Here is a 15,484-nt window from a genome sequence, read left to right as displayed (position 1 = left end):
TCTCATCGTATACTTTTGAAGGTGATGTTTTTATACCCAAATGCAAATCTTAACATTTATCCATAGTGAATTTATCCTTACTAGATTCAACCCAGTGTTCTAGCCTGTCGAGATCCTTTTCAGTCTTGATCCTTTCATCCTCTGTATTAGCTATGCCTTTCAACTTAGTGCTCATCAGATCTATAGACTTGATGAGCAAGGCTTCTGTGCCTTCATTCAAGTCATTCTACTAGAGACCAACTATTTTGACACCAAACCATTAGCAGTTACTTTTGGAGTCTAATCAGTTCTGATTCCACCTGACTGTACTATCATCTTATCTATATCTCCGTCTTCTCCAAAAGAATGATGTACTTTATCAAAAACTTTGCTAAAATCTGGATAAATTACATCTACAGCATTCCTCTCACCTACTAATTTAGTAATTCTATCAGAAAAGGAAACTAAGTTAGTCTGGCATGACCTATTGACAAATCCATGCTGGCTCTTTGACATTATAGCTTCCCTTTTCAGGTTTTCACTAACTAGATATTATATATTCATTTATATTGTATTATATATGTGTATATGCATATTTATGTGTATAAACACACACAAATTGTAGATATTCTGTATCCATTCTGTAATCTTCCCAAGTATTGAAGTTCAGCTACCTAGCATCTAGATTACAGATTCTGTTCTCTTCAGTTTTTTGAAAATTAGGAGACTTGACATTTTCCAGTTTTGTAGTACCTTTCCCATCTTTCTGGATCTTTCCAGTATTATTAACAGTAGTTTAGCAATTACATCTGCCAATTCTCTCAGGAATCCAGAATGTAAAGTTCATCTGGGCCAGGTAACTTAAATTCATTAAGGACACCTAGGTATTCACTTAACCATGACTTGGATATCAACTCCCCGTTAGTCATTTTTGTTCAGTCATATCCTGTGTAAAACTTGTTCTCCTTTGCAGAGAAAAGAAAAACAAAATTAGAGTTAAGCATCCTTGGAACATGAAAAAACTGGCAGCTGTGATGACTGAGCCTACTGTTTGTGATATTGGAAAAATCAGGGAAGATGAGAGAGGTACCACAAAAGGGAATAGAACAGAGTCTGCAAACTAGAGAGAATGGGAAAACACCAGAAGTTGGAAGGCTTTCCACTTGACACCTGAAATAAATATTGAAGGAAAATAAGGATTCTGAATGTCAAAGGTGAGGGAAATCATCAGTTCCAGGCATTGCATATGGCATGTATGAATGCATGGAGGTGGAAAAATTATATATTCATTTTGGAGAACAGTAATTAAGTTTGGCTGTAACATAGGTGAATAAATGAAAAATGAGGCTAGAGAAGTAGATTATAGTCAGGTTGTAGAGAGTCTGAATGACAGGAGTTTGTCAGTAGAGAGCCACCAAAGGGTTTCGAGTAAGGGGAATAACAAGGTCAGAAACATGCTTGAAGAAGATTATTTAGCAATCCTATCAAGATTGCATTAGAGAGGGGACCCCTCTTGCAGGGAGACCAATTAAGAAGCTATTAGAAATGAGATAAGTAGAGCAGGCCTGATTTAGAATAGTGACCCTGAACATGGAGGGAAGGGGACAGATGGACAGATATAGGAGATATTATGCAGGTACAATTGACAGGGCTTAGGAGATAGAGAGTCAGAGATTGTCGACCTGGGTAACTGTGAGTAAGCAATACCCTTAGTACAAATAAGAAAGAATAGAAAAGAACTGAATATAGGATGATGAGTTCAATCTTTGGCTTGTTGAGTTTTGGAAGGATGAACTAGTATTAAGGATTAACAGAGTGCATACAGTAGTCGAAAGGGATTGGAGGCTAGTACTTAGTTAAAATAGTCTGTCATCCAAGTACTAGCTAAGTTTGAATAACTTCACTGCTAGATTGGCTACCAGATGTTAAATTTTTCAGCCATAGCAACTCATGAAGACAATGCTGCAACATGGAGGATTTCCAAGTTCTCTGTGGAGAACTGATGAAATTGCAGATTGTTGAAGTATCAATTGAAGGAGCCAGGAACTTTCTTTCTTTCTTTTTTTTTTTAAGGCAATTGGGGTTAAGTGACTTGCCCAGGGTCACACAGCTAGTAAGTCTCAAGTGTTTGGTCTGAGACCAGATTTGAACTCAGGTCCTCCTGATTTCAGGGCCGGTGCTCTATCCACTGTGCCACCTAGCTGCCCCAGCTAGGAACTTTCATGGGCAAAAATAAAATCTTATGTCAAAGAGGAAATGATCCAGAGAAAAGGAGATATGAACTCCCCTTCTTTTTTCTTTTAACTCTTTCCTACTTTCATCTTCTCTGGCAGGTTGCCCCCATAAGCATCCCCTCTTTCTGTAATCTTTAGTGTCCCTTTGTCCACTTCTTTGCCTACAAACATATCAGGTATTATGTATCCTTTTTAAAAAACTTACTTGAGCCCACAATCCTCTGAAGCTAACTGTATCTCCTTCTTTTCTCAGGTAAAACCCTAGAAAAAACTATGTTTACCTCAACTTTCTTTTCTCAATTTCTTGTAATCTGGTTTCTGACTTTTGTGTTTTCCATACCACTACTCTCTTAATTACCAAATCTAATGGTCATTTCTCAGTCCCCTTCTTGATCTCTGTAACATCTGATGCTGCTGACCATTCTTCCCTTTTGGATATTCTTATTTTCTTGATACTATTCTCTCCTTTCTGATCACTTTCTCATTCTTCTTTGCTAGGTAGTCAATATATTGTGCTTCCTTACTTTTTCAAAGAGTTTAGCTGAGAAGAAAAGAAGAGATATATCTAGAACTATAGCTTACACAGTATGTAGGATCAAGTCCAGGTTTTTTTGAGGATCCAAGAGACATGAATGTGTTTGTAGGCAACAGAGAAATATCCAGGAAATAAGAAATTTAAGATAGGAGAGTGGGGAGAATCCATTGGAGAACTTGGGAGGAGATGGGATTAAGAAGGATTTGCCTTGGCAGCAAGAGCCACCTCTTCATCAGGGAGTAGAGGAGGAGAGAATGGGGGATGTTGTTAAAGAAGGGGAGAAGAGGAAGCTTAGAGTAATTGGCCTCTTATTTTTTCTGTAAATAATTAGGTGGGTTCTTTAACTCTGAGGTTGGGAAGAGTGGATGGTATGGGAGATTTAGGGACATAGGAGGCTTGGAGCAATTGTGAGTGGGTTAGAAAATCAGAAAATAGTAAAAGTATTGCCTTGCTGTAGGGAGGGCACAGTGAGATAATGTAAATTTGTAATAGATGTTATTCATAAGGTTGCATGATTTTCTGTATGTCTAGCAACATTTAAGTGAGCGGAGGAGGTATTTGGTGGCAATAACAGCTACTAGTTGTCTCCTTTGATAGAATATAAGTTCCTTGAGGGTAGGGATTATTTAATTTTTGTAGTTGTATGCAAGGTACCTGGTACATAATGTAGGTATGTATATACATATAGTAGCATTTTCGATATCTGGAGATGTGTTTTTTCAGTGGCTTCAACCCTCTGCCTCTGGAATACAACCCAAACTAGAAAAATAAGTGTTTTATTGTTTTTAAAAGGTTTCTAAATTCCCAGAAGTTCCTTCACCTGTGATGCTTTTTATTCATTAGATGCCCCACTTTGAATATCATAATGCACAATTATTTAGCAGGCTTAGTTAGCGCAGCTACAGTATGTTCTCTAACTACAGAGAAGGTAGAGAGGCAGGATATCAGAAGTATGCACAAGAGCAGCAGAAAAGATGGCCTGTTCTTGAGAGAGAAGAGCTTGAAAGTTAGGCACAACTTAATGGAAAGAGTGATAAACTTGGAATAAGGAAGAAACCTGGGTTCAGGTCTCATCACTTAACATTTACTAGTTGTGTGACCATTAGTTTCCTCATCAATGAAATAAGAATAATAGCCAAAATTCAAGTGAGAATAATGTACCAAGATTGTAAGCTTCTGTAGAACAGTAACATCTTACAGAAAATAAACTCCTTCAGGTCAGGGATTGTTTTGTTACTGTCCTCATCCTCTCACCTAACTGCTTTACGCGTAAAAGATACTTAATAAGTATGTCAATTAGAGTGATACACCAAAAGTTCTTTGTAAACCTTAAAACATATGACATAAAATGGTATAGTATTATGCTAAATATTCATTATATTCCTGAGTAATTCAGAAAAGTTTAATTATATTCAAAAGCCTGTTTTACCAGGAAAGTGAAAAATATGTTTGAAATTTCCACTTAAAAAGTTAAAGTTTTAGTATTTAAAGGTGAGGAGGGAAACTTTCTGTTGACCATCCAGCATTGTTGATAATTATCTATTGTATTCTCTTTCTTCTTTTTTTTGGACCTATCTTGTAATATACTCTTCCAGACATGTAGGATAAATGCATAAGACCTCAGGGTTCCCTTTATTACCACATTTAAAAGATGAAGTGCACAAGGTAAATATATACTACTGTTTAGAAGTGTGTGTGTGTATGTGTGTGTGTGTGTGTGTGGTTTTCACAGTACCTAGAAAGAGATGAACATTTTGTTCATCAGATAATACAGACATAAATGGAATCATAGGAAACGTAATCCAGTGCCTCAAATAACTTAAGTGTTTTGTTTTTTTCTGTCTCATGAAGACTCCAGGCACAGGTTGTTTTATTGTATTTAGATTATTGAGTAAATAACTATATAGAATGAAATTTTCCATTCACAGTAGATCTTAGCACTTGAAAACCTTAATGTTAGCTTTAGCGGAATTGGAAGAAAATGTTCTTTTATCTTCTAGTACCTGATTACTAAGTTTACTTTAAAATTATACCATGTAAGGTGTACAATACAGCTTTCTAAATTTTGTGTGTCTCTGTTTTTGGTCTAGTCTCTGTAGGAACTGAAATCAACAACCACCATTCATCAAAATGCAGTGGAATTTAATACGGACTATGTCTCAACTGGCAAATAGAACATGTTTGGTCTCACATGGGGCTGGTTCCATTGGGCACTCTCAAAGCATAAAAGGCTTACGTAAAGCTTGGCCCAAGATTGTTTTGGTGCAGGGTTCTCAAAACCATTGGCTACATGTATCTTCTGCACAACATGTCTCAAAGGAAAGGAAGCCAGTAGATGTTTCTCACCATAATCAACAAAAAGAAGAAACTTCATCAGAGAGGGTTATATCATCTAGTGGCACAGCCCAAGGAATTCATGCTGAGAAAAAGGAAGATCTTGATCCATTACAAGACAAATCTATTAGTCTGTATCAGCGATTTAAGAAAACATTTAGACAGTATGGAAAAGTTATGATTCCAGTACACTTAGTGACTTCTGGTATTTGGTTTGGAACGTTTTATTATGCTGCCTTAAAGTAAGTTATTCTTTAAGACCTTTCTTTATAGTATCTGATTTTTTGTTATTTGTGATATGCCTAAGTCTTATTTTTAACATGATCTCTGGCCTAGTTTAGACATCTTGTTCATATTCTGGTAGTGTGCGAAACTATGTAGCTTGTAATAAACACAGTATTCAGAGTATTGCAGAAATAATTGAAGTAGCATGGTACATTGGAAAGCGTACTATTCTTGGAGGCTCTAGTTCAAATCCTGCCTTTGACATTTATGAATTATATGAGTTTTTCTGAGTCTAATCCATAAAATGGAGATTCCATTTCAAAAGTGGGAACCATTTATCACTTTGGGAGGTAGTGGGTTCCTTCACATTGTAATTCTTCAGATGAAGACTACATAGACGCTTGTGTGGTATATTATAGGCAAGATTCCTCTTTTGGTTGTAGATTAGACTAGATGGATACTAAAGTCCATTTCCATTTCTAAAATTCTTGGATAAAATTCTCTGGAATACAACCCAAACTAGAAATAAGTGTTTTATTGTTTTTAAAGGTTTCTGAACTCCAAGAAGTTCCTTCACCTGTGATGCTTTTTATTCATTAGATGCCCCACTTTGAATATCATAATGCAAAATTATTTAGCAGGCTTAGTTAGCTGCAGCTACGGTGTGTTAGAAATAGCTAACTACAGAGAAGGTAGAGAGGCAGGATATCAGAAGTATGCACAAGAGCAGCAGAAAAGATGGCCGCCCAAGACTCTTTTAAGAATTAAATGAAATGGTTAAAGTGATTTGCAAACTTTAAAGTGCTAAATAAATGTCAGTTACTAATTTTAAAAATTTTTTTTTCAGGAATATAAAGACATATTGCTGTAAACATCAATTCTTTGTTTCATAAAATTATGGTATTTTAGAAGTAGATAGGACCTTGGACCTCATTTACATGTCTCTCATTTTATAGATGAGGAAACTTAGGCCTACAAAATTTCTGAATTGTCAAAGTTAGTAGCAGCACCAGCATTAGAACCCAGGTTTGCATGGGGTTCTTTCCAATATGCCATGTGAATACTGTATGAATGTAAAAAATATATATATATGTATGTGTGTGTGTATATATATATATATATATATAAATATAAAACATGTCTTGTTTGAAATACACAGAATTTTAGCAAGACTTCAATTTTTAGTGTTTTTGTTAAAATCTACCTAATGTCTACAACAGAAAAACAATAGCAAATTAATGATTTATACCTTATGTTACACATTGTGTTATGCTGGTAATTGCTTAAATAAGCTATTTTGCCTCAATCAAAAATTAGCTCTTAAAAGTTTTTAGTGAGCCTGGCTTCCTGGCTTTGTGAAAATCAACCATCGTTGTTAGGTGCTATCTAATCCTCATTTATAATGAAGGTAGATGCTTTTACTTAAACAGTTTTAGAAATACCAGTGTAAATGAAAACATACATCATGCATATGCCAATTTCTCATCTTTTCCTCTGACATCACCACCATTCTGCTGCTTTATCTGCTTTGGACGTAACTGTTAGGCCTTTTTCTGATATATATGCCTTTTTCTGTGATAGATAAGATAGACTACTTATTAAGTGCTTCCTATGTACTAGGCTCCAGGGGTGGGGAACAGGCCACAGGTTCCCCACCCCTGCAAGCTAGACACTATGTCAAGTACTAGGGATACAAATACAAGAAAACAAGACAGTCTCTACTCTTAAGGAGTCTATGTTCAAATGAGAGAAGACAATTCATATAGGGAGACAAAGATGGAGTCACCTATGAGGAAAGGCAGGCCCCAGGGTAGAGGTTTCCCAGAGCAGCAGCATCAAAGGAGGCTAGGAAAAAAGGAGATCATCTTCAGAAAGAGTAGAGGCAGGAATATGGTAAAGCATGGCTGAGGTCCTTCGTGAGATGGTGGTCCCAGGAAAAGTAACCAATGACAAAAATAGGGCCCATGGACAGAGGTCATCATCTAGCCTTTTTTTGGACCAGCAAAAGAGCCAGAACTTTCTTATGGAGGATAGTATGTTTTCAGTGCTGGATTATGTACCCAGCTATGTTAAACTACAGAAAAAATTTAGGGTCTAGGTTAATTCTACAATATATTCAGGTGTTGCTATCGTGTAGTTTTTATATGTGAAATTGACTATTTGGAAAGAAAAAATTTCCTCGTTATCACAAGACTACTTCTACCCAAGAAGATGAATTGGATATGTACATACAGACTAACTAGCGTACCAGCAACATAGAATTAAAGAGGTGTAATTATTAATAGAATTAAAGAGGTGTAATTATTAATGTTGATTTCCTCATCTGCAAAATGAGTAGGTTGGATTAGGTGACCTCTAAGGCCCCTTCTAGCTAATCCTAAGATCCCTGTAGCTATGGCCTTTTCATTTTTTTTTTGTTTTCATATCTTTTTATTGTGTATGCTTTTATTAAATAATTCCTGTCTTCTAGAGATTACCATCTTTATACCGTTTGTTCATACTATACTATTTTAGTTGAACTCAAAAAGTATTTCTCCCTACGATTTTGATGTTGCCTGTTTAAATAGGAAAAGAAAGGAAACAATGGGGCTTTGCTATCAGATTGTATTATTAAAACTATTTAAATAGCATTATCCCCTTTTTTATGAGCTATTGAGCAAAGTGTTCTAAATTTAGCACAAATCTCCTTGTCATACTTTGTTTGTTAATCATATTTTCCAGTATATCTAATAGGACCAGGAAAAGATTTTTCTTTTCCATAATTGAAAGACAAAATTTCCCACCATTTCTAAATTAAAATGGTTTTAGGATTACCAGTCTCTATTGCTTAGTTGAATTGTTATACTTGATGGGGCAGCTAGATGGCGCAGTGGATAGAACACCGGCCCTGAAGTCAGGAGAACCTGAATTCAAATGCAGCCTCAGACCAGATACTTGGCATTTACCAGCTGTGTGACCCTGGGCAAGTCACTTAACCCCAACTGCCTAAAAAAAAGAAAAGAAAAGAAAGAAATGTTAAACTTGATTTTCTTTGTAGAGTTATTGAGAAATATACTCTGATTGTCATTTCCCCCAGAAAGACAAATACTCTTTGCTTTTACTGCACTTCATAAAGGATAGGTCCTTACAGTGGAGTTAGTCTCTTTAGCTTTAGGAGATGAATTCATTTTCTAGTAACTAAACCAAAGCTCCTCATGTAGCCACTCCAAGTATTTTGTTTTTATCTCATTTTCTTATAGCTTGTCTTTTATCTTCTTTGGGAAGGTTTCTCTGTAACTGAGTAAGGGCAGATGCCCAAAGGCATATAATCTAGTCAACTCAGTATAATTAAGATAGTTATTGTGATGCTGTGCAACACCATTGTCTATAGTGTAAAAATCTCCCTTCTTCCTTTCCTGTTGACTGATCATGAAATCTGGATGTTCTCGGTGAGGAAAGGAGGCAAAATTTGTCCTCCTTTCTTACTATCCTGCCTTGTCTCTTTGCTATTCATAAAGCTGGAATTTAGTGGTTCCAGCAACTATGACAAACTAAAATAGCAGTTAAATTTTACCAGGCCCAGTTCTGGTACATTGCCATGTCATTGAACTTTAATAGATTGTCTTTGTTTCCCAAGGCAGTCTTTTTTTAAATGATTAAAGTATATAAATTTTTCTTAACATTAATCCTGTAACTCATAATCCTGAAAATTGCTTTGTTCTCAAGCTAACAACCAATACATAAGAAAGTAATGTCAGGAAATGAGAGGGAAAGAAAATTTTTAAAGAAAAAAAGCAGTGTATCTTTTCATGTGAACAATAGTAATTGTAGTTGGTTTTATTAAATGCAAACTTTCAGTCCCATCTAGAGGGAGACCACCTGTAATTAATTTAGTCCTGTACTATTTTGGTTGAACCTGAAAATATTTTTCCCTGGACTTTGAATGTTACTTATTTTAATAGGCAACGAAAGGAAGCAATAGGCCCTTGATATCAGACTACATTATCGAACTAGTGTTCTAGTTACTCCAACCAACTGGCCTCATCCTTCATTCTAGGAGCATAGCAAAAATGTTCTAAGTTTAGCACGAATCAATGATAAAGTTATCAAAATATTTTACTTTGGTAGTCTGTCTCCCTTAAGCAGATATTTCATTTCTATTCCAAAATGACCATTTCCCTACTCAAAATGTAGATTTTGCCTGGTAGATTGAGTACAGAATAAAACTCTCTATTTTTAAGAGATTTGGGGAAATCTCATCTTAAAGTGGATCACCATAAAATAAAATCATGGTTGGACATGAGTGTCATTCTCTTTCACATTGGCCGACACTCACCAGGAAGTGTCAGCAAAAGGTAGAATAAAGGTTTGTAAAATTTAGGTAGGGCCCATTTTTTAAAACCTCAAAATTCTTAACAGATTTAAAATGTTTAGAATTTTCTTTTGCTTTTTAAAAAGTAAAATAAATTTTCACTTCAGTCATTTATAGATAATGGAGGCCAGATATTGGCATCTCCAGTTTACAATTGTGGAAACAGTAATAATGGTTGTATGAACAGATGTTCAGAATGTGTCCATTAATAATGGCAGATCTTCATGGAGAAGATACAGGTTTCTTAGTCTTTGGTATGATTTTACATAGCCCTAGATAATATAAGTGGAAGGCAAAAAACTAAATCAGTTATGTTAGACAATATGATTATCTGACCTTGCATGGACAAATTGATCCAAAGTTTTCACTTCTACCTACGTATTTTGGTGTGATGTAGATACAGCCTAAGTACAAGGCTTTATAGGTTACAAAACCATGATGCCTCTCTGGAGAAACAAATGAAGCCCTATATAATTTTATTGGTATTGTTAAATTGGACTAACACTTGTTGTTCAATTGTGTCCAACTCTGCGTGACCACATAGACTTTTTTTGTCCATGGGGTTTTCTTGGCAAAAATACTGGAGTGGTTTGCATTTACTTTTCCAATGTGTCCCCATTTTATAGATGAGGAACTGAGGCAAATGGGATTAAGTAACTTGCCTCGGGTCACACAGCTAAAATTGGCGGGACCAGTTTTTGAACTCAGGTCTTCCTGACTCCAGGCCTAGTGCTTTATCCACTGCTCTACCTAGCTGCCCTTCAGAATTACTGTGTCTAGTTATTGCATCTGTAGGAACAGTTGAACTTCTTTATGATAATGCTGGTATTGGAAGATAATGTTACTTTATGGACTCACCTTGTTATTTCATCCTTTTTTTGTATGTCATTCAATCAAGCAATAAGCATTTATTAAGTGCCTACTATGTGCCAGGCACCAGGTTAAGCATTGTAATTATATCTGTAATTATATGTAGGACCATACTATCTCCAAATCTGTAGTAACAAGTCACCAAACATAGGATTCTTCTGTGCATAGGAATCTATTTGAGAAGGGATCTGGCTTTCCCCTTATATTACTAGAACAAATGGGTTTGAACTAGGTAACTTAAGGGTCACTCCAGATGTAAGGTTTTATTATTCCAGTAGAGTTTAATCAAAAGTGGAGGCAGAAAAGACCACTTGAGTGGTTAAGATGATTATTTCAAACAACCTTTCTGGTAGTATATTATCATTAATGATAATTATAAAGATTTTTGATAAATGTTTAGTCATTTACATATGATATCAGGGAAGAATTGATCATTAATGTTACAGAATTCATACTGGAAAAAATCACAGAAAAGGACTTATGTCACTAAGCACATATAACCACATAATTTAGGCCTCTAATTCAGTGTTCTGTTTTTTCAGCTTTGTTAAAATCATGGATAATTGTCTCTACTTTCCATATGTTTTTTGTGCCAATGTTAAACTACCCATACAAAACTAAAGCAGAATACAGAGGTTAGAGTAAGAGTAACTAGGAATAATATTTTTCTTTTTTAAAGAGTTAACTCTATAGATTATTTGGTTACATGTAGGCTAATTATGTTAGGCTGAGGTTCTTACCAAACTATGTAGAGTACCAATATATTTTTTTATATTAGAATATAGAATGACATTTGCATTTTCAGTGTATCTTTGTTTTAAGAGACTCAATGTAGTGAATTCTGGAGTAGGAGTTAGGAAAACCTGACTTTAGGTCCCACCTCTATCATCTATGTCAGAGGTATCAAACTCACAAACCCAGATTAAAGTATAATTGGAAAATGTTTGACAAAGTAAATAAAAATGTAATATATCATAGATAATGATAATTTGTGGTTTTCTAAGTCAATATGCAGCTCTCAACCAGTTTTTGCTTACTCTTAACACCTCTCATCTTTGTGTCCCTGTGTCCCTGGCCTAGACTCTTCAATTCTCTGAACCTCAGCTGTAAAATAGAAATAATAATACCTGTAGAACTACTTAAGCCAGCTTGCTGTGATACTTAAATGTTTATCTGGACCATATACAAATCAATTTTTATTAATATTTAAAAGTTAATATACAGTTCAATGCCATTTTATATACTGTATATGTCTTAAAGGTAAAATCTAGAAATAATGAATTTTGAATCAAAATTAAGCACCACTTGCCAGTAAAACCTGAGAGATTGCTGATTTCCTCCCATTTGCTTTCCCCACTTTAGAAAAAAGAGGATACTTTTTGTCTTAACAATGATTAAAAGACCATGCTGCTAATTTCTCCCCAATAGAACTTCCTAGCTGTATGATGGTAAGCATAAAGCTAGCTTAATCAATTTTATTTTCTTACAGCAAAAATATATATATTGGTTTCAAATATTCCTACTTGTGAAATATTTAACAGCATACTGCCGTAGGAACAACTTATTTTTAGTCAGATGAAAGTCTTTGACAAGTTGTGGTCAATTTTAAAAAATAAAACAAAACAAAGATGAATTATATTGTTTCATAAAACCTTTCAAGAATGTTAGAATTTGTATGTGTGTAAATTGTTCTCTTTTTTTCCTTTACTAGAGGAGTGAATGTTGTTCCTTTTTTGGAACACATTGGGTTACCAGACAGCATAGTGAGCATTTTGAAAAATTCCCAAAGTGGAAATGCACTAACTGCATATGCCTTGTTTAAGGTGGGTATTTTAACAAACACATTGAATCCTAGATCTAACTGATATACATGGTTCTTCATAAGTTTGTTTGTTGATCTGAAACAGTGTTATATTTTAACTTTTCTATTTCTACAGTTTAAAGTTCTTTTTTATCTCATAAAATGTTAATATATTGATGTTAGTTTTAGAATAAAAGGGTAGGTCATTCAAGGCTTACCAAAAGTAAAATAACCTAATACAACTTGACAAATTTCTATATGTTTCACCATTTTTGTGGACATTTCCCAGAATAGTCTTGGTTTTGATACTTTTCTTTTGGAGGGGGGAACTAGGCAGTGGGGTTAAGTGACTTGTCCAGGGTCACACAGCTCATAAATGTCAAGTGTCTGAGGCCAGATTTGAACTCAGGTCCTCCTAACTCCAAGGCGGGGGCTCTATCCACTACGCTACCTAGCTGCCCCTGGTTTTGATACGTCTAATAACCTTTCTTTGCTAAGAAATCTGCGATATACTTTGTTAAGTCAAAGAACAGGAGAAGAAGATTGCATATAAATCTATGAATATTGTAGTTTTAAGTGTATGTATATTAAGTTTAATGTGTTAGTACAATACTCCTTGTCTGTCTTCATGTATGTTTCCTCCTGTTCTCTTCTGTATTTTTGTGGGGGTTTTGGTTTTTGTTTTGTTTTGTTTGGAACTATATCCAAGTCACTAAATTACATGTATCAGCAATACTACTACCAGGCATATATCCCAGAGAGGTATATGGAAAGGACCTATATGTACAGGAATACTTAATGATATGATTTATTGTAGCAAAAGCTGGAAACAAAGTGAGTGCCCATCAGCTGTGAATAGCTGAGCAAATTATGTATTTGAATATGTTGGATCATGATCGTCCCATAGGAAATAATAAAAGGAACAGATTCAGAGACAACTGAGACAATTTGTATGAGTTAAATGCAGAGAGAGGAGAACTACTTTTACAATGACTGTAGTAATGTAAAGGAAAACAATTTTGAAAGAATTATGAAATATGATAAATACAGTTATAGCACTCCACAAGTGTAACCATGAAGCAAGCTTCCTATATCTTGGCAGAAAAGTGATGGGCTAGAGATGCAGAATAAGACACACACACACACACACACACACACACGCAAGTCACTTAACCCCAATTGCCCCCCCCAATACACACAGTGGAAGTTGGAATCTAGAAAAAATCTGAATTTAAAGACTCCCCAGACTTTACTAATTCTGTGGCCATGGGCAAGTCATGAGCCTCAGTTCCTCTCATCTGTAAAAATTCCTGCATTAATTCCTGTAATAGCTAACTCCAAGTAGAAAAGATCAAAAAATGTATCCAAAGTGCTTTGTTAAACCTTAAAATACTGCATTTATTATAGTAATTTCTTCATTGACACACTTTATATTTCTAATCTTGACTTTTTTTTTTTTGCTAATATGCATTTGCCTTAACTAATCTACCCTACATTTGCTTCTTCTGTTAAGATTGCAACACCTGCCAGATACACTGTGACTTTGGGAGGAACATCCATTACTGTCAAGTATCTTCGTAGTCATGGCTACATGTCAACACCACCTCCAGTTAAAGACTACTTCCAGGACAGAATGGAAGAAACAAAGGACCTTATTACAGAAAAAATGGGAGAAACAAAAGATAGACTCACAGAAAAACTGCAAGAAACCAAAGACAAAGTTTCATTTAAGAAAAAAGTGGAATAGGAAATCTTGTGTGCCAGGCCACAGAAAAGTCATGCACTTTAACCCTCGGGAAACTGTGGACAAAGACATATTCTAATTATACCTTTGGTTGGTAGTCTTGAAATACTAGTGCTCCAAGGGTTAAAGAACCCATAAAATCTTTTTAAAGTTAAATATCACGAGAAAAATCAGTGTTTCATGCAAAAAAAAAATTTAACCCAGTGTACTAATTTCATACCAGCAGCAGCATAAGTAATGGTTATTGTTTTGTGTCATGATGATTTTTCAAGTATCTTTCTTGCTGATTTTACTGCCTGCTGTAATGATGACAGACTAAGCAGCTTACTACTCGTATAAGAAATTTCTCTCATAGAAAGGATGGTTCTGTTGGGATCATGATCTTCATGTTATCCATCACTTAGACATTTAACCATAATCAGTTCTCAACATGGAGAGCTCTTAGCACCATTGTTGCCAGTGAATAAGGGTATTTTTAATTGTCTCTCAAAATCTCAGAAGTCTTTCACTATTTAAAAAAAAAAAAATAGCAAGATGAGGCCATTCTAATAACCATCTACTGGTTAAAACTTTAATTTTATATGAATAAAGTTGAGTTAAAATTGGGACTATATATGTGATGAAAGTGAGATGTACTGATTATATATAAATGACTAAACAAATTGACATTTTAAAAATAGTTTTGCCTAAAATCTGTGTGAGTCAAATTTTTCAAAGTAAGTACATAATGTCTGCAGTTCCTTTTTAGAGATTTAAGTTGGTAGCTGTCACCTAGAACATAAAATTTTCTTTTAAATGCATTTTTGTCTTCATCAACTAATTTCTCAGAGTAAAGATGAAAATAATTTTACTTGCTGGTAAGCTTCCTACTGAAATTAGATGCTCATAAATTGTGCCTCATGTTTGTGATTCTTAGTTGAGTAAGTTACAAGAGTAGAGAGAAAATGACTTTAGAATCAGTGGGCACCCTTACAAACATTGATTAAAACTTGTCATATTTTAGCATGCAAGTGCTTCTGCTGCCTCTATTAAGATACAGTGTTAATGTTCATTTTCTTAATGAGTAAATTCAAGAATCATAGCTTCCCCCTTTTAGGCAGAAATTTCTGGGTGGAACATTATGCTTGAAATTTTGTTGAAAGGATTGTGCCATTCATGCTGTCTTCAGTGGCAATGACTGGAGGAGAATTTGGCCATTATGAAATATTTTAAATGTCATAGTGGGTGTGGGTATGTCTCCTTTGCACAACTAATAATTGGCTTCAATTCTGAAAAATTTCTTAAATTGGTATTAGGAGAAGGATGTAGCATCTGTTTATGTCATATTTATATACCTTAGTTGATAGGACAATAGAATTTGAGTAGTTAAAAACATTATCCCTGGTTCATACCACTGATTATTATTGCCATT

At 34.9% G+C, this 15,484-nt stretch overlaps 1 protein-coding gene across 8 annotated transcripts in view; it reads left to right on the top strand.

The window, feature by feature from the left end:
* Positions 1-15,075, top strand: part of FAM210A (family with sequence similarity 210 member A) — a 31,417-nt gene extending 16,342 nt beyond the window's left edge. For 4 of the 8 annotated variants that reach the window (XM_027852350.1, XM_027852344.1, XM_027852345.1 and 1 more), the window contains 3 exons: positions 4,839-5,324; positions 12,240-12,351; positions 13,843-15,075. In XM_027852350.1, the coding sequence (XP_027708151.1) occupies positions 4,879-5,324; positions 12,240-12,351; positions 13,843-14,076 (792 nt within the window). In that variant the 5' untranslated portion in view covers positions 4,839-4,878 and the 3' untranslated portion in view covers positions 14,077-15,075. Of the gene's footprint in view, positions 1-952; positions 1,194-4,343; positions 4,414-4,838; positions 5,325-12,239; positions 12,352-13,842 lie in introns of all 8 variants that reach the window. The other 4 variants (XM_027852346.1, XM_027852351.1, XM_027852343.1 and 1 more) reach the window with 2 other exon arrangements.
* The last annotated feature ends 409 nt before the right edge of the window (positions 15,076-15,484 follow it).

The sequence above is a fragment of the Vombatus ursinus genome, unplaced genomic scaffold (assembly GCF_900497805.2).
Source record: "Vombatus ursinus unplaced genomic scaffold, bare-nosed wombat genome assembly UNPS02009573.1, whole genome shotgun sequence".
Lineage (NCBI taxonomy): Eukaryota > Metazoa > Chordata > Mammalia > Diprotodontia > Vombatidae > Vombatus > Vombatus ursinus.
Note: the sequence above shows the minus strand (reverse complement) of the source record. Positions and strands in the feature narration are given on the sequence as shown.